The 26923-nt window shown below is 46.6% G+C and overlaps 1 protein-coding gene across 1 annotated transcript in view; it reads right to left on the reverse strand.

Annotated features, from left to right (window-relative positions):
- Positions 1 to 24984, reverse strand: part of HSA32 (Aldolase-type TIM barrel family protein) — a 25282-nt gene extending 298 nt beyond the window's left edge. Inside the window, exons 1-5 of the mRNA XM_008815552.6 lie at positions 24685 to 24984; positions 9977 to 10168; positions 9677 to 9887; positions 145 to 368; positions 1 to 11 (exon numbers count right to left, since the gene is read on the reverse strand). The exon at positions 1 to 11 is cut by the window's left edge and continues 298 nt beyond it. Coding sequence (XP_008813774.1) covers positions 1 to 11; positions 145 to 368; positions 9677 to 9887; positions 9977 to 10168; positions 24685 to 24819 — 773 coding nt within the window. The 5' untranslated portion in view covers positions 24820 to 24984. The remainder of the gene's footprint in view (positions 12 to 144; positions 369 to 9676; positions 9888 to 9976; positions 10169 to 24684) is intronic.
- Between the last annotated feature and the right edge of the window lie 1939 nt (positions 24985 to 26923).

Below are 26923 nucleotides of genomic sequence, written 5' to 3' on the forward strand. Positions count from 1 at the left end.
AATAGATTCACCTGTAGAGTGCATAACGCTTTTATCAGAAAAGCTGGACCTTAAATTCACTGGTATGGTTGAAGTATCTGAAAAATGATGTGAACTTCATAAAAGAAAAAGAACAAAAAAGGGAAAGGAGGAAAAGTTCTGTACCTTTGGTCCATATCGTTTGATGAACCACTCTGAGGTCCTTGAATTGGAAGATTCAAACATGGTTTTCTCCAGTCCCAAACGACCTACGATCTTTGCAATTACATCTGTCCTCATAGCATCAGCATACTTGCACAAGTCATCAGCATCTATCATGACCATATCAGCCCCAGCTTCCAAGCATCTCTCAGCCCTTCTGATTAGCAAATCTATATCTTCAACAATTTCTGCACCACGATAACAGTTATTGCTGGTTTAAGCTTGTGCATATGGATTGCATCATTTCTAGGTTTTGATCTGCTACCTTCCCATGCAACAAATAAAACCCTTGAGTTCTGTACTATATAATGAAACACACACAAGCACAGTTCCTTATTTTTCTTTTTAGTTAGACATAGGTCTATTATTTTGATTTAAAATTTAGTAGGTTTAGATTTTGAAGAGAAGAAAAACTATTTGGCCCAGAACCTATACTATCAGCACCCTTTCCTAAGTCACAAAGTAAATATTTGATTGTTGCGTTCCCACAAGAAATATTAAGGTAGATATAATCTCGAGTTCTCAACTCCAACAGTCTGAAGTAATTCAGGAAAGGTGAATATTGACCCTGGCATTCTGATAATTCTTTACAATCATCGTAACAGAGAAGATCGACAAATTTCAGAACCAAACATGAGTGTGCTATTGCAGGAACTTATGATGCTAGTTCACAAGGTTTGCAGTATGTATTGAGTGGCCAAACTGCTACAATGCTGGATTACTTTTGTTGATGGAAGCTCGCATATCCACTTATGATCATCATTACTTGCTTCCTGTCCTGGGAGTCAGCCAACCACCTTTTACCACCTTGTGAGGTACAAGTCCCACTTCCTTGGTAGTCAGACATTACTTCAGTTGAACTCTATGACAGAGAGGATGTTCTTACTGGAATAGCAAGATTTGTACACCATATCCGAGTAATGTTAGTAGTCACTAGATGCCTTTAGCAATGTTGCAGGGAGCCTTAAAAGGATAGGTCACAGGAGTATGAGGTTCCATGACAAATTCAATGTTACTGGCATCTTCAATGAATAATTCAGGGAAATAGAGCTGTTTGATTTTGTATCCCTTTTAGAGAGCTTTTAAAGTTAAAAATGAAAACCTCAAAACACTTACAAAAAATGAGAAACTTATTTGCAGTAATAAACTCATAGATGTTGAGGTTTGAGAGGATGCCTGCATAGTATTATTCAATTTAGATGAACAAAGTTGAGACAACCTTGAAAATGAAAACAATGAAGTGTTAGAAATGGATAAAATACAACTATGGTATACAACATCATGCAAGAAACTGGGAGTTATTTGGGGCCTGTTTGGCATTGTTGCTGTTTGTATTTTTGTTTCTCAGAAAAATAGTGAAGAACCAAAGGGAGATTGATCTGAAAGACAGCATTTGCACCAAACTTCTACTATTCCTTGCTTCTCTTTTCACTCTTTTTTTATAACAATAATCTTTGCTTCCAAAAGCTCTGAAGATTTTATGAGCAATTTAAAAAAGCAAAAGTGTTTCATCACTAAATGCAGTTCATCCTGGTTCATTTTCTTATTGGGTTTTTGAAAACCAAAATAGAAAATAAAAGCAATACCAAACTGTCCCTTTAATTATTCAAAGAAATTTTGACAAAAATAAATAAGTTGAATGGGTAGAGAAGAACTGTGGTAATCACATGTAACTTATAAAGTAATAAACAGATTAAATTTATGAAAGACGAAGGAGAGGCAGGGGAGGGGCTTACAAGTTATAACAATTTAAGAACTAGTTATACCTGCAAGACGAGATCCTAAAGACTAAGATACCTGATCCTAAGCCCCACAACTAACACAATATGATATGAGCCAGCCTAAATCCATGTAAAGAATTTTAATATGACACCTCCTTTATTAGGTGTCAAGCAGAAAGATTGTGGTCTGAATATGTTGCTTGTTGATAGAATGCAAGCAAGAAAGGAAGTAGGCAATAACCCGGAAGCCACTAACAAACCTGCAGTGAAAGGTTAAGGATTGTCCCTGCCTCCAGTACAAGTTCCTCGAGCTAGGGGTGTGCAACAAACCAGCTGAACTGCAAAGCTAACCTGAACCGGTCTCTTCGGTGCAGTTTATATCGTTTTTTTTTCCAAATTTGATCTGTCATCAATTTGAGAAAGTCTTGGACTGAAAAAATTCAGTTTAGTTTTAGTTTAAGTCTTCAAAAAACTGATTCCCGATCCAACCTATATGTATAATATATATATATATATATATATATATATATATATATTATACATATATCAAGCTGACCCGACCTACATGTGTGTGCATGCATATTTCAATTTTTTATGTTTTTATATTTTCTCTTATATATAAAATAGAATTTTTATGTTTAGGCTTAGCTCAGCCAAACCGAACCAAACTGAATTTCTTGAGTCAGTTTCAAGTGATTTTTTTTAGATGATCAGTTTGGTTTTGGTTTCAGTTTTAGGAAACCAGTGTAAATCGGTTCGGTTTTGAATATATCTCCAATCCGACCTAACTTGACCCCACACCTCGAGCAAAGGGTTTTGACAGTGCTGGCTCACAATCTTGGGCCGATGTAACATGAGATAGACCCCGGCAGCATTGGGAGACCCAACTTGTCACATTGGTTCATGTCAAACATCTCCCGGCAGGCTTTACCATACATATCATCTTCAATAATATCGAGTATAGACACTCCACTTTTGGCAACTTATGCAAACTTTGGAGGTATCCATCTTTATGATGCCCCAAACCTCAAGCTTTTGTACTTCCAAGGCTCAAAAGTATCAAAATCATGCATTTCAATACCACTCATGCCATCATGAACTTTAGACCTTCAACACTTCAATAGTAGGACTCCGTTGTTTGAGCCTTATGGCAGCAAACATTGCCATTAGAACCCAAAATTCAAAATTTGCATTGTCTTCTTGATCATTTGGTCTAACGGTTGGATTTTATCCTCTTATTCTATAGATGGTGAGACCTTGCCGTCAAATTTAGATTTCATTTGACAATAGCTCGGAACCATGCAAGAGACTATGGTTACTTAAATAGTAGCCTTTGGCCATCCAAGTGTCTCGGCGGCAAGGTTTTGGCGGCAAGGTTTTGTTGTCAAATTGTTTGAACAGCAGAGAGCTGCAATCCTAGTGTCCTCTCACCTAACCTCAACCTATCTGAGCCAGGTTTTCAAATTTGAACACCGCTGAGGAGTCCAAATGTTTGCCAGATGTCTGAAATAAAGAATTCAGATTCCTAGAAAGAGGTCTCTCAGAGCAATCAATATGATGGAGAACTGTTGAAGCTCAAAAAGATCACATGATTATATCGAAAGATACATTAAACACGCTGAAATGTTAATTACTTAAATTTCATGCCACAATCTGCTGGTAGAATGGGACCCACCGTGGAAGACCAGATGATTGATAAGCACTCCTTCAAAGAGTGGCACTTAAGTATTTAATAAGCTTAAATTTTGAATTTCATATCCAGCCGCATCAAGAAAAGCAGTCCAACACAAATCAGTTCGAAAAGAATCTTCACCAACATCAACACAATTAATATTTTTATATCGACTACTTCTATAACATTTTATATCAAGTTAGTTTTCCAACACATCTAAAATCACCTAAGAAGGAAGTCAGATGAGAAAGTTATGAATGATTTATTGAAGGTGTGTTAATGCCGACGGACTTGTAGAAAATTATTGAAATACCATTCCGCAGCCATAATTTGGAGGATAATTTTTCTTTTATTTTTTTCTAAATTTCTATGTTTTTTCTTCTAGAAACTCATGTTAGATAAGTTAGAAGTCTAGTATACATTAGTAATGTTTTTTTACTATTATTTGATATTTATCTTTTTATTTTTCTTAGAAAATTTGAACCCTATGAGAATTAAGGTCTTATTGACTTTTGATGATCCTACCTATAAATAGGTCCTAGTTGCACTTTTTTGATATCATCATTAAAGTTTTCGAATTTTTTATTCCTTGCTTGGAATGATCCACCACTTGCCATGGTGTGAGATTGCAATCCCGTGAGAAGTGATCAGTGCAAGTCCAGCAGCTTCAAGTGCTCCCTAGAGGGGTTCAAGATGCAAAGCCAAAGATCCTCGAAGAGTTCACTTAAAGCCATCAGTTATCTCATCTTTAGGTTTGTTTCCGTGAATCCCATACATTCGTGCAGGCTTGCTTGCATCAATCGGATAGCCCTATCCTCTCCTCAAGACACCCTCCATAAATATCTCTCTCCCTCCCCTTTAGGATGAACCAATCACTCATATAGCAAACCATTCCACTTTGGAATTTTGAGTGACAAGAAGTTATGATGGAGCTATGATATTGTGAGAGGAAGGATATCCCAGGAGTCGTTCTTCATCATAAGCATCCCTTCACTAGAGTAGGCTATCCAAGTTTATTTCTCTCTCCTTACTCTCTTTATTTTTTATTATCTTTAGCGCACACAGTCCAACTACGCCTCCATTTTCCTAATCCCATACCTGCCTTTGTTATTTTAGTGTTTCTATATTAGGGGAAGGAGTGGGTGTTTCATACTTCTTTCCTCCCTTGCCATCCCTCTAGATACTTATTGGTTTCTAATAGTCTTAATCTTTGACATTTGAATTATCACTATGCCATGCTCCTATAGACTTATTTTCAAATCTTCTTTTTGCAGTCATCTCTATAAAGACTCTTAAGCTGGGTATACTTTGTCCTAAGGAGGAACCCACAATCACAACTCTTGCGAACTATTAAGAAGACATCCCAGTGGCCAATGGTCAGCTAGTGCTCACCTAAACCTGGCAATACAATAGGATCATGAAAAGTCCAAGTTGGCCCAGAGAGGGTAGAATTAGAAAATTTTTAGGTCGCTGGCCTTCATCAGCATGTGCAATGCATGAAGTCAGCATGAAGTGAAATTTGGAACGAGTCCCAGCTCTTAGAGGTGCTGGAGTACATCCTAGGATTCCGAATTGGTAGCGAACATGATATGCTCAAGGTGTGGACCATGGGACCTTGGATGGTTCCCAGCCAGGTTCTTGCATTACAGACCCGACAACTGAACCTTGTCCCCACTGCGGATGCCAGGTTACCATCAAGTCCAACATTGTATGGATGAAGCTGCCACACCTACCTTGGCAATATTGGGATAAGATGACAACAATGAACATCAATTCAACAGCCAGCATCCTCTACAGGTGGACTTTTGCACCAAGATCATAGTGATTGAATAGCTTACCAATGCGAACTATGAGCGGAATCTCTATGCAATTAAATCTCACAAGTTTGTTCATGCCTAGGATAACAGCCGGGCTGCTGGATATAGGATGTGGCAACAATTTGTATATGAGAGCGCAGGACCAGTGCTTTGCTTGTGGTTGAATTGCCCACGACCAGCTGGACTACCCCTAGAGAACATCTTGCTGAAGGACCAATTGCAAGCAAAGGCAAGTAAACAACTACCCTTAGTGGGTGTTACATTTGTGTAAACAAAATCAATGGCGCTAGCCTACAATCCATGGCTAGTGGCAAGAATAGTGCGGTTGCGATGTGCTAAGACACTGACAAGGAGGAAGAACACTAAAGTCTTCCTCAAACTTGACTCGTCCTGACTGGGTTAGGCGACTTCATTGCCTCTTCAGTGGGTAACTTAGGGCAAAGCCCGGGTTGCTTAATGCCATACCATCGAACAGCAGGTTTGTATATGTCAACAACCATAACTGAAGTTTTCTATAGATCGATTTTGTTTTCCCGCCATCTCTCCTAATACACATCAAATTGGAGCGGAGTCCATATAGGAAGTTGGCCCCTTCATCATGGGCTTATGGCCCCAATCTCGAGTAGTTGCCGAAGGATAGCCCAAAATCTGCAAGCAAAGCAAAATGCCTCTAGCAATGCTGATGACGCAATGCTAATGTAGTTGTTCTCCAACAAGGGTAAGGCAGTGGAGGGGTGCCCAGAATCCGACCACTTTGGAAAAGGGAAAACTAACTCACCCTCCTTGACCAAGCCATGTCTTTTACCAAGAATACAGCCCTCCTAGACCAAGCCACCAACTCCCCAACCAACTAGTAACAATCTCCTATGACCTCCAGACACTGTTGACTGCCATCAAACCAAGGGGGTGACCAACCTATTGATCCCGGAGGTGGTCAACATCACCGAGTCATCGCACACGCCAAGGCGGCACTGGAGGGGATCTGAGCCTAAGGCATCTAGTTAAGGCATGATGGTGGAGAAGGCCTCCTCTATCCACCTTGTGCCTTCTGCTAGGTGATTGATTTTTAAGATGCCTTGGCATATGAATGAGCAGCACCACCATGTTAGCTAGAATTTTTTCCAATATCTTCCGGTATACCTCAGTGTCTTCCTTTTCAACGCGCGCTCCTACTTTGCCTCCCACCCCTCCAACCTAGTAGTTCAACATGCATGCTGTTGCACTACGGCGAAAGCGACATGCTTCCTTCTCTCACATGGTCCATCCAATGTGGGTTGGTTCTTCTCTTTAAGGTGCCAGTATGTTTGTTTTGAGTCCTCCTACTTGTTCCATTGTTGTGGGTCACTCGGTTGTTCGTCTTTACTTTTGCTTCTGTCTCACCATTGCTTAGCTGTGTCTTGGTGTATACAATGATGGCAACAGGTGTTGGTGAACATACCAATACTATTAATAAAATACTTCCGCACTTGCGGAAAACTATGCTGCATGCTAGATACATATGTATATTTATTATTCTAATCATGTACTCTAAATGTAGTACATGTGAGAGTCATAGCAGGAGTCAAGGTGGGAGTCACAAACTTTGTGTATCTTAGGCTAACACTCTTAACATAGAACCCTTAATTTAGTATTTAAAACATAGTAACTTGCATAGTATCTCGTCAAAGATAACATGATATTGTATGCAAGATTTAAAGTTTTAGCTGAAAACAATTTGAAGCTGACAAAAATTTTCAGTTTCAGTCTGTTTTGTCTATTTCAGCTGATTTTGATTGGTTTCAGACAATTTCATAACTTTGCGTATATTAGGCTAACACTTTAACATATTACTCTAAATTTAGTATTTGAAAGATAATATCTTGTCCATTATAGTATTATATTGTACGCAAGGTTTAAAGTTTCAGCCGAAAACAATCTGAAACTGGCTGAAATTTTTGGGTTCAATCAGCTTCGTCTATTGCAGCTGATTTTGGTTTGTTTCAGTCAATTTGAGCTGGTTTCAGTTGATGTCGACTAGTTTCAGCCAAAAACATCCAAAGCTGTTGTTTTTAACCTTTTTCTGTTTAACCACTAAATATGTCTAATATTTTCTAAAATTCATCACTATAATTCAACTACATATTTTATTAAGGCTCTAATGATCTAATTTATGTCATTTTCATCGAAGCCTTATTATTATGGTGGATAAGATGCAATCTTGATGTGTCTTTAAGTTATAAGCAACATTTCACTATGTTCAACTAAAGATGCATGTGCCTGTGGAGCTTTTACTATTCTGGATAGCAAATTCTGTAATTAAATTTATATTCTTGTATACCTGTTGGTTTGTACTTGATTAAGTAATTGGTATTTACTCAATAGATTAATCAATAGATTAATAATATTAGTATAACATATTTTATGCGTTAAGCTTCAACATGGCATAATTTCAGCCTCAAACTATCGATACTTGTTTATACCACATCCTAACCTGTAGTGGAGGCCCAAAGGCCAATTAGAGAGCGGCCACGTGGCGGTGTCGGGACTTTAGTAGTAAGAGGCTCTAATTTCAGTAAAGAAAAATTTGAGTATTTAGGACCGAATTAGCAAAAAGAGTGCAGAGGCCACTAACATGTGGATAAGACTACTTACATCATATTTCCATCAAGGATGGCTAAGATGATGCCACATGGTCGGACTTAAAGAAGACTGAAAGATAGTTAAAGGATAGACTACGAAACATGTAGGCCAATCAAGTTACCATGTGCTGCCACACAAGACAAATGGAGTGATATCTAAAGTGGAAGAGGTGATAGTAACCAGTAATGTCAAGTGCTAATGCTAGAGATGGACAACAGCTAATAGAAAGATATATAAATACTAAATTCTAATCCTAAGAACAGGCACTTCGCTAATCAATGATCCGCATTTGCTGTTTTATAGTTTTATTTCATAGTTCTTAACATAATACTGTAGCTACCATTCCCTTTCACGAAAAGGCAGCATCCAATAGCGAAAGTTCTTTGAAGGACAAGGCAATGGAACCCACTACCATCCACCTTTCTCTGCTCAAACACCAGTGGTAGGCTTGCGCATCAATCCAACCCAGCTGTTGATTGTTCTCCTTCCCATCCCATCTCGAAAGGAAAAGGAAGAGGAGCAGAAATACTATAGAAATTATGATTCTAGATCGCTTAAAACACAATAAAATGATGTGAAATAACTTGCCTTGATTTGTGCCCTCATAGAGCATACACAATGCTCCCATTCCCTAGTTATTTTATCTTTTTCTTTTATTTTCTTTTTTGACTTTTTAAAACCAGAACTTGGATTGAAATTATTGAAACCGTTGAAACTTTCTAAATTAGAAACACTACCCAAGAGACATGACACAAAATATTAAAACCTCGATTATTCATATCTATATACATCGTTCTAACCAGGTGCTCTAAACATATATATTAAGGCCACATTCTACTGCTGTATATATAATGCTAGTCACTACACAGAAGCAATCCTTGACTAACATTGCACTCAACGTTATTTATCATTTTTTATGGGATTTTTTTTGCCTTTTCCATATGGAAAGAATAATGCAAACAAGCTGAGCATAATAGCTTTTCCTTATATATCAAGGAATAAAAGAGTAACAATTTACATTCTGCAGTCTAAATGCGTACTAATAGTGTCTTTGTGAAGCAACAGAAACAAATATTTATAGTGAAATAAGTTTGAAATTATATGCATACGGAAAGGAACAGAAGTTTTTCATCTATTTGATTTTCCTTTCTGTTTTTTCTTATTATTTAAGACGTGAATGAAATAAACCCTTTGCCATCCAAAAAGAGACCCCTCCTCTTTTCTATCAATTATCTAGAATTCAAATGCAATATTTTTTCTTGCACAAAACTTCCAATGCTACATGATTAAAGACCAGGATGGTTCTTTTGTAGCCATGATGGGATCTTGCAACTTGCAAGTAGTCCCGACCACATAATAATGGTAAAGCATTAACAAATAGAAGAATCATTTCAAGGAATCATAATATTGCTCTAGTTAACTATTGCAAGAATATTTGGGGCCAAGTTATGTAATGGTGAGTTTCTCATCCTGTCATTTTCTTCCCTTTACAACATAGAGACACCCTTTGTATTTTGTGTACAAAACATTGCCAATAGCACATCGGATAGTTTAAATTCGTGCAAGTATTGGCATCATACACATGCATACATGCATTATAATTACAACTAAAAAGCTTAAAAAAGTAACAAGCGTCCCACGGACAAAAGGAAGGGGGCAATGATTACCTGAACTGTGATGCACTGGAGCTACATAAGCTCCAAATGCTCTATCACCAGCCACTGGGATTTCAGACCTGTCAAACTTAACTGCAAATTGAGGCTTTGCTTTAAGGCCACTACTCTTAATGAGGCGAATAAATCTCAAAAGAGCTTCTTCAGGAAGTTTAAGTGATCCAGCATTTAACTCAATTGTATCAAACCCCAAGTTTTTGCATTCCTGTCAAGCATCAAATTAAGGTGAGGCATTTCATCGGACTGTCCATGTAAGAATAGAAGCATATAAACTAAATTCAACTTTTTTCAGACCTCAACATATTGTTTGAAAGAAGAAGGCCCTTTACGAAGTAGATGTTCTGCCCAATCACCTGTACTGACGTATACATTGTGCCTATGTGCCAAGTTGGTTATTTCTTTGATGAAGGCCTCTGGCATTAAACTGTGCGCGCCTCCTGAGAACTTTAAGCCATCAACAAACTGACCCATCGACTCTAATACATCCTGCAGGCAGTATCAAGAGGATTTAGTTCTATGTTCACTAATTTCAAATTTCATAACAAGCCAGCTTATATAATAATTAATAAATGAAGAAACTAAGAAAGAAATGCTAAAGCTTGACCAAATTTCCTCCAATTGGTGTCAGTGCATGATACAGACCACACCCTATACATACACAATGGGCAGAATATTCTGTAACTCCTGTGGTACAACAGAATTACCGTACAGATAAAAATGATGTTGGGAAAAACTAGCAAACTGATATTCTTTAGACAAATTCTTATGCCCATTGTTAGGGGAAAAACTAGGTTACCCCGGAACGATTAGAAGGCGCTCGATTAGTGAACACTTAACCCGAAGGCGCCCGGGCTAGAGGCAACTAGCCCGGTTCGGCACCCGACCAGAAGGCGTCCGACCAGAAGGCGCTCAATCAATGAACACTTCACCCGAAGGCACCCGGGCTAGAGGCAACTAGCCCGGCTCGGCATCCGACCAGAAGGCGCCCGACCAGAAGGCGCTCGATCAGCAAACACTTAACCCGAAGGCGCCCGGCCTAGAGGCAACTAGCCCGGCTCGGCGCCCGACCAGAAGGCGCCCGATCAGACGCCTGTTCCCAAGACACACCAGAGCAGCCGATCACAACCAAATCTCCTTCGGGAGCCCAACTTTTAAAACCCGATCTCTCCATTCGCTTACTGTCGTCACGTCCCTCCGTAATTCGGTCAGGGCCATACCCTATTTCGCCGCCTACAATTAATGCGCATGGCCTCTGCTGATCTCCGGTTCACTCAACAATTAATGCGTATAGTCTCTGCTGATCTCTGGTTCACTCAACCATTAAAGCGTATGGCCACTGCTGATCTCCGGTTCACTCAACAATTAATGCTCATGTTATCTACGGACCTCAGCGCATCCACGGCAGGCAGTTGAACCATTCCACCACGTCTGATCAACCACGACGACTCACTGGCTCCGGTCTGACTCCAGTTTAATCTCCCACGACACCATTAATGCACATGATCGTGTTCAATTATGACAAAAAGAACAATCTGCCCTGTCACTTCACAGGTAATACAATACCCCTCTATAAAAGGAGGACCCCTCCACCTTGTAGGGGGGACTCAAAAAAACTGAGGAAACACATCTCCTCCCTCCTACATATTAGCCTCCTCTGATTTAAGCATCGGAGGGCCGGCGCCGGAAACCCCGGCCAACGGCTTTTTGCAGGTCTTCCGGAGGACGTCGCCCGCCAACCGACCGCCGCTCCCCATCCGAAGCGCCGGAGCTCCTCCTCCTCAGCCGACGGCCGCCCCCGGGTCCAATTTCCAGCAACAGTTGGCGCTAGGGGAAGGGCCCGAGTCGTAGCCATGAAGTTGAGAAGTAAAGGAGCCTCCAATGCTTCTCGGCGTCTCCCACAAAGTCCCGGACACTCTGTTCGGAATTCACCACCCCCAGCTGATCCAACTTCTCAAGTCCAGCCGGAACAGTTCCACGTCCTGGTGCGGCAGGTCCAGGCACTAGCCGCCGCCGTCCAAAGCCTGCAGCGTGAGGAAGCCCCGCCAACGCTACCTCCGCAGGCCCAGGTCCAGCCAATGCTTCCTCCAAATGGCCCAATTCCCCAGGGCCAGAATCTTCACGGCTCCTCCAGGGCTAACAATGAAGAACGAGCGTCTCCCCGAAGAGAATTGCCGGGGAGGAGCACAGACAGGAGGCTACAGTTTTCGAAAGCTGAGTCAGCCCCGGACCGCCGTGAACCGGAGCAGACTACTGTGGCAATTTCCCAGGTTAGGAAACTCGACAGAAAGGTCGAGAATCTTGAGCGCCAGATTGAGGCGCTCCATGGCAGAAGGGCAAGGCGTGAGGGTGACTTCGAATTTACGACGAAGTCCCCCTTCTCCCGCCAGATCGAGGATAAGCCGATTCCGCCCAGATTCAAGATGCCCCAAGTAGAGCCTTACAACGGGACCACCGACCCCCTCGATCATCTGGAGAGCTATCGAGCCCTTATGGCGTTGCAAAAGTCTTCGGAGGCTGTGCTCTACAAGGCCTTCCCAGCAACTCTCAGAGGAACTGCCCGACTTTGATTTTCGGGGCTAAACTCGGGCACAATCTCCTCCTTTGAACAGCTCGGCAGGCAGTTCGCCACCAACTTCGCTGCCAGCCGGCGCGAACGTCAGACTCCCTTCTGGACGTCAAACAGCGGGAGGGTGAATCTCTTAGGAAGTACCTCGACCGCTTCACCACTGCAACCTGGAAAGTTCGCAAGCTCGACCAGTCGATAGCCATGTCAGCGCTGAAGACTGGAGCTCGCTCCTACAGATTCCTCTTCTCCATCGAGAAGAGTTTTCCTGCTGGCTTCACCGAAATGCTGGCCCGAGCTCGGAAGTATGCAAAAGCCGAGGAGGCCATCTCCTCCAGGCGGGGTGCGACCGAGTTGGCTTCAAAGAAGCAGAAGAAGCGCCGCGAGGAGCGCGGCCGTCAGCGAAGCCCATCTTCCCGCCGAAACAAAATTTTGCCACGGTTAAGGAGCCCACCCCGATCGAGGTCTCCAACACGACCACGAGTTCCGCCGGGGAGGTATGAAAACTACACTCCCCTCAACGCTCCCCGGACGGAGATCCTCATGGAGATCGAGGGCCGGAATTATTTCCGGCCTCCACCACCGATAAGAGATCCCGGAGCCTACCGCAATCCTAGGAAGTATTGCTGCTTCCACCGAGACTACGGCCACAACACAGAGGATTGCTTCCAGCTACGGGACGAGATCGAGACACTCATCCGTCGCGGAGTACTGAACCGGTTTGTACAAAACCGGCGCGAGGAAAGGAGGCCAGCAGAAAATGCCGAGCAGCCCGAAAATTCAAATGCCAATAAACCTATCGCAGGCACCATCAACACCATCGGAGGAACCTCGGTCGGAGGATCAGCCGAGGAGAGGGACTCCCCGAAGCGCCTGCGCACTTCTGAATCCATCTCGTTCTCGGATGAGGACTTGAAAGGGGTCGAAATCCCCCATGACGACGCGGTAGTAATTTCCATGATTGTAAATAAGTTTGATGTAAAACGCGTCCTGGTTGATAATGGAAGCTCGGCAAACATTTTGTATGATGATGCCTACCAAAAGATGGGGATGACAGAAAACCAGCTTCGGAGACTGAATGCTCCGTTGGTCGGATTCACCGGGGATTCGGTTCCGATAGACGGCGAAGTTAGCCTCTTGGTCACGATCGGGCTCGTCCCCCGAGAAAGCACCGTAATGATGGACTTCCTTGTGGTCCGCCTGCCCTCGGTCTACAACGCCATTCTCGGACGACCAGGGCAGAATGCCCTTCAAGCCGTTGTCTCGACCTACCACTTGCTCGTGTGATTTCCCACCGACCAAGAAGTAGGTGAAGTTCGTGGGAACCAGTTGATAGCCAAGCAATGCTACATGGCAGCCTACAAAGCGAAGCGGCCGACCGGAGCATCAGGCCGACAGGAGCTACCGGCCGAGGTGCCAACTCAAGCAATGGACCGCACGCTGCCCATCGAAACCTTGGAAGTGCGGGATCATCCTTGGAAGAAGCAGGTAGAGCCTGGTGAGCTTCTTACTCAGGTTCCTTTACAGGAAAATTGCCCAGAGCTAACCGTGCAGGTCGGCTTCGGCCTGAGTTCGCTCGAAAAGGACCAGCTGATCGGATTCCTCCGGGCCAACAAGGACATCTTCGCCTGGTCGCCCGCCGACATGCCTGGAATCGACCCCGAGGTCATGGTCCACTGGCTCCAGGTGAAGCCAACCAGCAGACCCGTGAGGCAAAAGAAGCGGGGCTCCACCCCGGAACGACAACAAGCAGCAACCGAGGAAGTAGACAGACTCCTCGAGGCCGGCTTCATCCGGGAGGTCTCCTATCCGGACTGGCTCGTCAATGTGGTCCTCGTGAAGAAAGCCAATGGGAAGTGGCGTATGTGCGTGGACTACACCGACCTGAACAAAGCCTGCCCGAAGGATAGCTTCCCCCTCCCCAGCATCGACCAGCTCATGGATTCCACCTCGGGACATCAACTGCTAACCTTCATGGACGCCTTCTCGGGATATAATCAAATCCGAATGGCGCCAGAAGACGAGGAGAAGACAGCCTTCATCACCGACAAGGGCACTTATTGCTACAAGGTGATGCCGTTCGGGTTGAAGAATGCAGGAGCCACATCTCAAAGACTGGTCAGCCAGATCTTTAAGGACCAAATAGGCCGAAACATGGAGGTCTATGTGAACGACATGCTGGTAAAAAGCAGGACAGCCAAGCACCATGTGGTTAACCTCAATGAAAGATTCTCCAAGCTCAGGAAGTACCAAATAAAGCTCAACCCGGCAAAGTGTGCGTTCGGAGTCACCTCGGACAAATTTCTAGGCTTCATAGTGACCCAGCGTGGAGTTGAAGCAAATTCCGAGAAGATCCGGGTACTACAGGAGATGGTGCCACCAAAGACAGTCAAGGAGGTACAGCGGCTCACCGGGCGGATAGCGGCTCTGGGAAGATTCGTCTCCAGGTCGGCCGAGCGGTGCCTCCCATTATTCAAGATCCTCAAGAGACCGAAAGACTTCTTTTGGTCGGAGGAGTGCCAACAAGCTTTTGAAGAGCTTAGGTGCCTCCTCGCCTCTCCGCCGCTGCTCACCAAACCCCAGCAGGGCGAGCTCCTCTACCTGTACTTAGCTGTTTCCCCGGTCGCAGTAAGCTCAGTCTTAGCCCGAGAGGAGGATAAGCTTCAAAAGCCTGTCTACTATACCAGCCGGATCCTCAAAGATGCTGAGACCCGATATTCTAAACTGGAGAAAATAATTTTCGCCCTGATTATCTCAGCTCGGAGGCTCCGACCCTACTTTCAAGCCCACACAGTGGCTATCTTGACCGACCAACCAATGAAGCAGATTCTACAACGGTCGGACCGTGCCGGGAGAATCGCCAAGTGGCCAGTCGAGCTCGGGGAGTTCGATCTCAACTACCATCTGAGGCCGGCAATCAAGGCTCAGGCGCTTGCTGATTTTGTCGTGGAGTGCACTTTGCCGGACGACCCCGAGCACCCACTCATGCCAACAAAAGAGACCCCGGGGCAGCCATGGGTCCTATATGTGGACGGCTCCTCGACCTCGGGGGGTAGCGGAGCAGGTCTTATCCTCACCAGCCCGGATGGAGTTATCGCCGAGCACGCTCTACGTCTCGAATTCCCAGCCTCAAACAATGAGGCAGAAAACGAGACGCTTATTGCCGGGCTCAAGTTGGCAAAGGAGTTGGGGGTAGAAGACTTGAAGGTCTTCAGTGATTCATAACTGGTCGTGAGCTAGGTTCTGGAGGATTTTGAAGCAAAAGAGCCGTTGATGAAGAATTACCTCCAAAAGGTGCGAGACCTCACCTCTACCATAAGCACCTTCAACATTCACCACATCCCCAGAACGGAGAATCTCAGGGCCGACCAGCTGTCGAAATTGGCGACCTCCCGCATGAGCGAGCTCCCCAAAGCGACGGTGCTCGAATATCTCCGAACACCCAGCACAGAAGAACCTGAGCCAGCCATGTGCATAGACACCGAGTCTAGCTGGATAGATGAGCTCGTCAACTATCTACAAAATGAAGTCCTCCCCAATGACGAGCTCGAAGCTCGCCGGATCAGGCGCCAAGCTTCCCGGTTCATACTGTATGAAGGCAAGTTCTACCGAAAGTCTTTCACCTCTCCTCTCCTCAGGTGCCTCCGCCCGTCAGAAGCTGACTATGCTATGCAAGAGGTTCATGAAGGGATATGCGGAAACCATTTGGGAGGCCGAGCACTGGCCCATAAAATCTTGCGCCAAGGATACTTTTGGCCCACACTCCAGAAGGATGCAACGGACTTTGTCCAAAGATGCGACCGATGCCAGCGAAATGCCAACATTCAGCGCCGACCTTCGGCCCCGCTAACCTCGATCAGCGCACCTTGGCCGTTCGCCCAGTGAGGCATCGACATCCTGGGACCATTCCCCCTAGCAACCGGGCAGAGAAAATTTCTGATCGTCTCCATCGACTACTTTACTAAGTGGGTCGAAGCCGAACCGGTGGCCCGGATCACCGAGCAAAAAATGCGGAACTTTGTCTAGAAGTCGATCATCTGTAGATTTGGGCTCCCCCGCATCCTTATATCTGATAACGGTCGTCAGTTTGACAACGTCCGTTTCAGAGAGTTTTGCTCCGAGCTCGGCATCGACCACCGCTTCACCTCGGTTGCACATCCTCAGACAAACGGAGAAACCGAGGTGACGAACCGCACCATTCTTCAAGGACTCAAAGCCAGGCTGGATCGATCCAAGGGGCAATGGGTTGAAGTCCTTTACAATGTCCTTTAGGCCTACAGAACAACGTTTCGGCTCTCCACCGGCGAGACCCCCTTTAACCTAGCATATGGAACAGAAGCTATCATTCCTCTGGAAATTGGGCTCCCCTCGCCAAGGGTTAAACACTACAATGTAGCCTCCAACTCGTCCCAACACGGAGAAAATCTGGACCTCATTGAGGAAACCAGGGAGGCAGCTTGGGTTCGTATGGCGAGGTACCAATGGAAAACAGCGCAGTACTACAATTCTAGAGTAAAAGCCAAGCTCTTCAAGGTAGAAGATCTCGTCCTCAGGAAGGCCGAGGCTTCTCAGCCCATCGAACAGGAAAAACTAGCTCCAAACTGGGAAGGACCCTACCGAGTCGCGCGAGTCCAGCGGCCCGGAGCTTACAAGTTGGAGACTCTTGAGGGGATTTCTATCCCTCGAAGCTGGAACTCCGAGAACCTTCGGATGTACTACCAATGAACCCTCTGGGGGTCGTCGACAAACAAGAATGCAATTCTCCCTCCATTTATGATGATTTGTTTACGATTCTCCATTAATTATTTTATGCTCCTGATACTGGGACACTCAAATCCCAGAAAATCCCGACCAAGCTCGGATGCCCGGATCCCAGACCGAGCTCGGATGCCCGACAAAGTTCGGATGCTCGACGAAGCTCGGACACTCAACTGCTCAACAAGCTCAAATGCTCCAGTCAAACTTGAAGCACCTCGCTACGCTACTATCGAGCTCGGTCTCGATCTCCCTCAAATACCTCGACAAAGCTCGGGATGCCCCGTGAGTCGATAGTAAAGTCCCAAACTCCCTCGACCTCGGAAAGCGTCGCAGGTCGACAGTACGTTCCTAAACCCCTAGACCTTGCGCACGATCCCTCGACAAAGCTCGGGATGCCCCGTGAGTCGATAGTAGAGTCTCAAACTTCCTCGACCTCAGAAAGCGTCGCAGGTCGACAGTGCGTTCCCAGACCCCTCGACCTTGCGCACGATCCCTCGACAAAGTTCGGGATGCCCCGTGAGTCGATAGTAGAGTCCCAAACTCCCTCAACCTCGGAAAGCGTCGCAGGTCGACAGTGCGTTCCCAGACCCCTCGACCTTGCGCACGATCCCTCGACAAAGTTCGGGATGCCCCGTGAGTCGATAGTAGAGTTCCAAACTCCCTCGACCTCGGAAAGCATCGCAGGTCGACAGTGCGTTCCCAGACCCCTCGACCTTGTGCACGATCCCTCGACAAAGTTCGGAATGCCCCGTGAGTCGATAGTAGAGTCCCAAACTCCCTCGACCTCGGAAAGCGTCGCAGATCGACAGTGCGTTCCCAGACCCCTCGACCTTGCGCACGACTCCTCGACGAAGTTCGGGATGCCACGAGTCGACAGTAGAGTCAATCTCCCTCGACCTCGGGAAGCGTCACCGGGTCAACAACAAGCCCAAGCACCTTCGACCTCAATCGTCCCTCAGCAAAAGCCAGGATTCCACGTGTCGGCAGCAATTTTCCCCGACCGCGGAAACACGAGCTAGGACCTTCGTGGGCCCTCCAACCTGCAGAGGACATCACCTGCGGAAGCAGGTTACAGACCAAAGAATGCCTCTTGAAGCCGATCGCAGAGCGGAATCAGCTATCCCGGCCTAAAGTGCTCGGCTCCAATGGTGCGAAAGGTACTTCCCACCTAGCACCTACATTATTGCATTTACCTTATGCACCAGGACAGTCGACAAAATCTCAGCCGAGCTCAGGATCTTCAAAGCCAAGGTCGGGTACCCTACCGAGCCGAACACAAGCCAAGGGATGAGGACGGAGCGGCTACGACGCAAAACTCCGACCAAAGCTCCGCCTCGTTCTCCCACGGATGACATTACTCGCGTAAGCATCATCTCCAGGCCAAAGCGCCTTTAAGAGCTGACTATAGGGCGGAATCGGCTACCTCCACATGGAGTCGGCTGACCGCAGAGCAGACTCCCAATGGTGCGAAAGGTACTCCTTGACCAGCACCTAAGTTATTACATTTATTTGCTTACACTAATGATCGACAAGGTCCCGACTGAGCTCGGAAGCTCCTCCGACCAGGATCGAAATGCTCATTTGAGCCAACCATAAGCCGAGGTCTTCCGACCTCAGGCATGCTTTCACCGCTAGTCTACAGGTTGATCTAAGCAGATCCCTGAATGGACTCGGCCGACTTTAGATGTCGGTCTAGGCTGATGCCTGCTTGCGGCGATGACCTAAAGCCTAGACATTTTAGCCAAGCCCAGTAATGCCGAGTCGTTATGTTTCGGTTCTACTAATTGGTATGCCAGCCGAATTTGGGGTTAGTCACCACGAAAGCCTTAACGATACCAGAATTCTGATTCACGGTCCCATCAGGGGCCTACTCTAAAATTTCCGCAAACCTACATCCGGAGAAGCCGAGCCCAGAGACTTCGAGCTCAAGGGCTCGGCAAGACTCAAAGCCAGGCTCAAAAACACTGGAACATTCCTTATTGGCCTATGCTTAATAGGCGCGAACGGGGCTCGGCCGAGTCCGAGAAACTTGTCGAAGGGGACTCGTCTAACTGATTAAAAGGAAAAGACAGATAGACGCAGACTTAGAATAAATTCAGAACAAGCACAAGTTTAGAAAAAGAAATTTTCATTAATAAAAGCCCGAAGGCTAAGTACAAGATCGAGGTTCGGCCATACACTTTAAAGAGCCGACCTTGCTTACACAGAAAAACAAAAACAAAAAGGGGGTAAACAAAAACCTAGGAGGCGGGCGCAGTGGAAGTCTCGGCCTGAGCGACATCGACAGTTCAAAGGGCGGGATCGGAAGCTCCTTCTGGATCACCCTCGGCGGGTACCTCACCCTCCTCGGCCGCCTGAGCTTCGACCCCAGCCGGGTCTTCAGGCGCCTCGAGCCCTTCGACTCCTGCCCTAGGCTGGAGCAGACTAAGGTCAAACCCGGAACAGAGCCGCTTTAGTTGATTACCGAAGTCCTTGAAGCCGCGGGCGAGCCCGTTCACAGCTTCCTCCTCCATTAGATCGCGAAACTCTTCCGATTCTCGGAAGAGTTCGACCCCGCGCTGAGCCGCGTGTCGAGCCTCCTCCTGGGCCCTCTCCACGCAGCCCTGAGCTTCGCGCCCTCGGCCTCCTGCTCGCACGCAGCAAGCGCCTACTGGGCCTTGCTCAGATGCGACTCGGCGGCGCGCAGCTCCGACCTGGCCAACGCATGCGCACCCTTCTCCTCCTCGAGCTCCTCAGTCCGCAACCGGAGCTCGCCCTCGACGGCCTCAACTCTTGCGAGCAGCTCCTCCCGCAAGAGCTCAACCTCGCCAAGCCTCACCTCGGCCTGGCGAAGTTTCTTCTCGGCCTCCTCCTGCCCGCGTTGGTATCGCCGGCCCCAATCCTGATAGTCTGATGAAATGTGCATCAAAGTATCGATCTCGTGGAGACCCTGTTAGCAAAGAGAAGAAATGAGTAACGACTAAAAAATTAAAAGACGGAAACAAAAATTCAAAGGCGAACTTACCCGGACTGCGGAGTAGTAGACCTCGTCTATGAAGCTGTTGTAGCTCTGCGACCGGATCTTGGCCTGGTCGGCTGGGAGTAGCGCGACGTGAAAACTTGCTGCGCCACGGCAGGATCGTCAAGGGCCGAGTCGCCCTCAAAAACCTCCCACGAGGGGAGGTAAGGCCTCCTCTCCGGCTGAGGATCGGCCTCTGGAAGACATGGAAGGCTCGGCCCCGCTGGACTCGGCGGGTTCGGGGGCGGCCTCAAAGCACCCTGGCTGCTCCCTGACTCAGGATCCGAGCGCCGCTGCTCGGGAGCCGAGCGCCTCTGCTCGACGGGATGTTGACTAGGGCGCTGAGAAATGGGGACCGGGCAGGCCAACATAGCCGATGCCCCGTAGATCCCGAACCCCTATGATCAGTGCCCGGGACCTCTTGGGCCGCAGGCCTGGAAGGCCCGACCTGGGCCGCACGCCTGGAAGGCCCGACCTGGGCCGCACTTGACTCGGGGCCAGAGAGTCTAGCGTTTTTCTTCGGCTTGGGCGAGGTCCCGCTGATTTCTGCCGCCCTCTTTCGGAAGCGCGCGTAAAGGGCAGTGTCTTTTGTCACCATCTTCGCGACGTCTGCAGATAGGAGAAGGATTAGGTCAGAACGACAGAAAATAGACAAGCAAAAGAAACGTAAGAGGGAAAGAGAGCACCACCACCCTTACCCTGAGGGTGCGCCAAGCTCAGGCCCACGTTGACCAAAGCGTCCTTGCTTATTAGGCCGTTCAGAAGAATGCTCTCCTCGAGGCCATAGAGAGCGTCGAGGATCTTCTGCTCGGACCCGGACAACTTTGGGAGTCTGTTGGCAGTCTTAAGTCGAGCCTGCCCCCATCTGGGGTCGAACCCCCATGTCCGCTCGGAACTTCTCCTTCCACCCATGAATGGAGGTCGGAGCACCCCGGAAAAATGACCGACCGCTCCGAAGAGCAATGTACAGCCATTCCCCGTCCTCCGGGTTGGACTTCAATAAGAAGCAAGGTCTGCCGTACCGGTACCGGTCGGCATACCGGTGTCCGGCCGGACCGGTACGGTACCGGTCCGGTCCGGTACGTACCGACTGGTACCGGTCCCGTACCGACCGGTACGCGGTGGTTTCAAAAACCACAGCGCTCGGCGCTGTGGTTCTAAAAAAAAAAATCGTACCGATGCGAACCGGCCGGTTCGCACCGGTACGAGGCCGGTACCGGCCGGTACGGGCTCCGAACCGGCCGGTTCGGATAAAAAACCGGGAATACCGATTTTTTATCCGTTCCGGTACCGGTCCACGGCCGGACCGGTACGTACCGGCCCGTACCGACCGGTACGGGCCGGTACGGCATTCCATGATAAGAAGCACCACCAGAAGACATTGACAGAGGACGGTATCCCGTGCAAAAGGCACAGGAATAAGAAACCGATTATCGTCCTCCACGCATTCGGAGCGAGCTGCGCTGGGACAAGCTGATATGTCACCAGCAGCTCGTTCACGAATTCGTGGAGGGGAAACCGCAGGCCGGCCCAGAGCGTTTCCAAGTACACTCCGATCTGACCCGGCGGAGGCCTCGTTATCCTGTCACCAGGCCTCGCAGGTTCCAGACGGAACCCTCGCTGAGGAAAAAACCACTCCTCAGCCATCCCCATCTCCCCCTCACTCATAATGGATCCGAATTCATCCGGACCACGACCCATCCTAAAGAAATAATCAAAAAGAGGGAGGAATCCAAAAAACCAAAAACAAGAACTCTCCGAGCAGACAGAAAAGGGGGGGAAGGCACCTACTAAGACCTCGCCGATGATGACGACGAGCGGCAGGGAAGCCTGAGTAACCGCTTCGGGAGGCCGCCGGAAAAGAGAACAAGGGAGTGCTGGAAAAACACTAGGCTATGGCAACCAGATAGAAACCCTGAAACCGGATCAGGGGTTTATATAGGCCTCTCCGATGGTCCGGATCGGTGGGACAGAATCCCGCCTCCCGTTCTGATTATGCCACGCGTCGGCTCCTGAAGTTCAAAGCGGCGTATCCCATTCAGATCGACGCTTTGAATATCGAATCAAGGCGGCGTCCCATCGGATCGTGGAGCCTCATCATGAGCCCACGACACGAGGACGTTTCAGATGGCGAAAAGGCGTCGTCCCACCTTCTCCTATTAATGACACCTAGAAACATGCGGAGCGCCGTAAAAATTCAAAATTCCCTAGCCCCCACCAATACAGCATTAAATGACACAGAGCGTCGTTAAATCACTACTTCCCACACCCGAGCTCGCAAGTGGCTCGAAGTAGGAAGTCGGAGGGTAGTGTTAGGGAAAAAACTATGTTACCCCGGAACGATTAGAAGGCGCTCGATTAGTGAACACTTAACCCGAAGGCGCCCGGGCTAGGGGTAACTAGTCCGGTTTGGCACCCGACCAGAAGGCGCCCGACCAGAAGGCGCTCGATCAGCGAACACTTCACCCGAAGGCGCCCGGGCTAGAGGCAACTAGCCCAGCTCGGCATCCGACCAGAAGGCGCCCGACCAGAAGGCGCTCGATCAGCGATCACTTAACCCGAAGGCGCCCGGCCTAGAGGCAACTAGCCCGGCTCGGCGCCCGACTAGAAGGCGCCCGACCATACGCCTGTTCCCAAGACGCCCCACCAGAACAGCCGATCACAACCAAATCTCCTTCGGGAGCCCAACTTTTAAAACCCGATCTCTCCATTCGCCTACTGTCGTCACGTCCCTCCGTAATTCGGTCAGAGCCATACCCTATTTCGCTGCCTACAATTAATGCGCATGGCCTCTGCTGATCTCCGGTTCACTCAACAATTAATGCGTATAGTCTCTGCTGATCTCTGGTTCACTCAACCATTAAAGCGTATGGCCACTGCTGATCTCCGGTTCACTCAACAATTAATGCTTATGTCATCTACGGACCTCAGCGCCTCCACGGCAGGCAGTTGAACCACTCCACCACGTCTGATCAACCACGACGACTCACTGGCTCTGGTCTGACTCCAGTTTAATCTCCCACGACACCATTAATGCACATGATCGTGTTCAATTATGACAAAAAGAACAATCTGCCCCGTCACTTCACAGGTAATACAATACCCCTCTATAAAAGGGGGACCCCTCCACCTTGTAGGGGGGACTCAAAAAAACTGAGGAAACACATCTCCGCCCTCCTTCTACATATTAGCCTCCTCTGACAAGCATCGGAGGGCCGGCGCCGGAAACCCCGGCCACCGACTTTTTGCAGGTCTCCCGGAAGACGTCGCCCGCCAATCGACCGCCGCTCCCCATCCGAAGCACTGGAGCTCCTCCTCCTCAGCCGACGGCCGCCCCCGGGTCCAATTTCCAGCAACACCCATCATAAAGAAGTTAAAAAGGATGAAAGCTCAATTACAGCCTTTGCAAATGAAGACATGCAACATATGCACCCTAAAAGGGTAAGTTGTATATATGAGCATAACAAAGTATCACTATCCACAAGAAACAATTTTTATACAATAGCTTCACTAAAAGCAAATGATACCATAAGTTTTTGCCCGACCGATCCATTACACATGCAAGCAGATACACACGAGAATACGAACATGTGCAACGCAAGTAAATAATCACAAATTTGCGCACGCATAACCCACAAAGCAAATAAAGATATTAAGTTAACTATAAAATGAAATCTCATATAACATCAGATTACAGGTTTTTCTGCAGCAATGGGTGCCACCTACTTGGATCGAAATAGTTAACATTCATAATTGATAATCCTATAACTGAACTTGGCTTCCAAGTAAAATCATAAAAATGATTCCCCAACGAGTATAGAGCTCTTTGGATTTTAACTAATGTAACAAAAAATATCAGCTAATGTATCATTACGTTCATTTTCATCTCTTAATGAGCGACAAGAGGCGTGCTATGTCTCAGCCCTGCTACACATTTGATAGAAAAAACTCTGACTAATTTGAATCCCCTGCTAGACTTTAAAGCTTTCATTCTATATTGGTACAAAAGCAACAATTATCAAGGTTCTATTTTCCCAAAAGGGTCAATCACTGCATCGGATTTTTCTTCAGATCTACAAAGACTTAAAAAATGCAAATCCCGAGGAACCAAACAGGGGAAGAAGGTTTCTTATTCTAGAAAATTCATAAGATAGAAAGACAACTTAAAGCCCATTCAGATCATACATCATCATGGGATTCTAATTGAATCTTTCAGCAATGTTAACGGCTGATTAGACTACTAGCATCAAATTATCACGCAATCTATCAAAAAAATAATAAATGAAAAAACTCAGAAAATTTTCGATTTCTCCACCTCAATACTTCGTCCAAAGGAAACTCGAGTACCATATGATGTTATTCCCATCAAAGAAACCTACCATCCGGTCAAAATTTCCAAGTAAATGAAATGGATGAGAACAAGAGTCAAGAGAATACGATTGACTCAACGGAGAAAATTTCAAATTCCAAGAACTCTAGACTTGCATTCCCAAGAAAAATTGAAACGGAACTGAGGTAAGAGTTGCATTAAAAGAAGATCTTCTAATAGAGATCGAATCGCTTTAAGATCAAGAGATCACCGACCTATTCCCCAAAAAAGAAAAAAGAGAGCTGGAGAATAACTAATTCAACCGGCGAAAAGAGATGAGATCGAGAGAGAGAGAGTGGGGGAGGGAAATTAACCTGAAGGGCGTGGTGGCCCATAAGGCTGTAGTCGGGGCTCCTCATCTCCGTCAATCCGAACCTCCGCGGCTTCTCCGGCCGGTCCTCGTCCTCGCTGAAGCTCTTCCATCTATAGTAATACCCGTACGCAGCCATCGCCCCGCTCCCCCCCCTCCCTCTCGCTCGCGTTATCCTCTTCTTCTTTCTTCTTCTCTTGTTCTCTCTGTCCCTATGAGGTTTCAGCTGGTGATGACTGAGAAGCTTCGAGCCGGTTCTGGAATAGCCACACCGTTCCAGCTCACCTTTCGGGAGCCTTCGATACTCCAATCGCGCCCGTAGACGTTTTACGTGCCGCTCAGAGGCGGATGCAACGCCTGATTCCATTGCTTCCGCGTAACGTCAGATGCGGGGCTAGTTGGAGTTGACACGTGTTATACAGGTGGCGTGATTTCGACGGAGCTCGGCTCTCTCCGGCAAACTTAAAAATTAGTGACATTTCCAGCAAAGTAAACAAATTAAAAATATTGTACCCGTCTCTTGGGTATCCCACCTTTGGTCATCTCAAAGTAAACTTCGATGGTAATATGTCGGTAGACGGGGTATCAGAAGGAGTTGGTTTTGTCATCAGAGACCATCTCGGAAGTTTGATAGCAGTTGATGGACGCCGCGCGTCGGGACTTACTGTAGTCGGTGCGGAGCTACGGACAGCCTAAAAGGAGATATCATTTGCGAGGTTGATACTCCGTGCTGAGCATATATGCCTTGTGGGAGACTCATCTGTAGTGATCGAGTGGATAAGGAGAGTGGACAGATATGGAGATGGTTATCCTCTCATCCGTGAGATTCGGAGATTAGCTCAGGAGCCGAGCGATTTCCAGGCTTTACATGTTTTTCGGAATGCGAACAGTGCAGCAAACTGGGTTGCCTCATTGTTTCCTGGCACTCCAAGAAGATCATTTGGACATCTGAATGATATATTCCTCCCACCTTGCACTCTTTATTTTATTTTTATATGGTTGGATGTACTCAAATTAGAGCTATGTGAATTGTTGTTTTCATTAAAAAATAAATTAAAAATATTAAAAAAATATTTAATATGAGAATTTAATATTCAAAATTATTTAATTAAAATTTTATAAGTATTAAAAATACAAAAAATAATTAATTAATAACTAACTAAATTTTAATATACCATACCTCATATTTCTTTTAGAGTTCGTATATACTGATATGCCTTTCTTATAAGTTTTGATGTTTATTTTTTTATAAAAGTTTTAGGCGTTCTAAATCTCTTAAAAGAGAAATATAATAAACATTATTCTTAGAATTATAAAATTAAGAAATTAAGCTATTTTTATATATTTTAAGGATTCGTAATAGTGGAACTTCGCTAAAACTTTAGTTATCTCCTCTTAATTAGAAACTCTCCAGCATCATCATTATCCCACAATGTAGTTTTTAAGTTTAGATGATATGGATGTCATGGGGCAATACAAACAGAGACATCGGATCCCTATTAGGAATCCTCCAAAGTACTTTGCTAAATGAGGAGCTCTCTTGATCAAAGCCATGGTGGTTGTGAGAAGGTCTCTATGAAGATTTTCTAGACCATCTTCACGGAGAAGGACAACTGGTGGTGGAAGATCCCGGAAAATACAGGGGCAGGAAGAGGGAGGAGCCATTTTTAGTGGAGCAAATCCAAGGATTTTTCAAGGGGTGCATTCAATGAGGGCTGGGTGGAGGTCAAGAGGAGGAGGTAAAGAGCCCCATTATTATGATGGTGAGAGGAGCCAACAGGACTGTACAATCTTCTAGAGGTAGATGCTTTCAATATGGCAAGTTTGGGCATTACACTTGCTATTGGAATGTTGGATAGGGGCGTTTTCGATGTAAAGGAAGAGGTAATGAGTACTTAATTAAAAGAGACACGGAGGTTTTGGTGGCGATAGAGTGATTCGCAGGCTGACAGGAGATTCAAGTTCATATGTCCTTCTCAAATCTAATCATAAGAAATTATAGGCATCTTAGATCCATAGCAGTGGGTTCAATGGTTTGGGATAATCCATGGAAGAAGGGTGTGGTAGATGTCTTAAGAGTCAATGTGGAAGTGGAGGTAGAGATGAATAGTTCTCTGCCGAGACAGCTCCTCTTTCTTGATTGATTTTTCTTCCTCTATTCATATCAAAGAGATGGAATGAAAAGGGGATGTCTATTTCAATGCCTCTAGCTTATCATTTGAATGATGGTCCTCTAAAAGGAG

The sequence above is a fragment of the Phoenix dactylifera genome, chromosome 8 (genome assembly GCF_051530095.1).
Source record: "Phoenix dactylifera cultivar Ajwa chromosome 8, Ajwa_hap1_PhDact_Kaust_v1.1, whole genome shotgun sequence".
NCBI classification, from domain to species: Eukaryota; Viridiplantae; Streptophyta; class Magnoliopsida; order Arecales; family Arecaceae; genus Phoenix; species Phoenix dactylifera.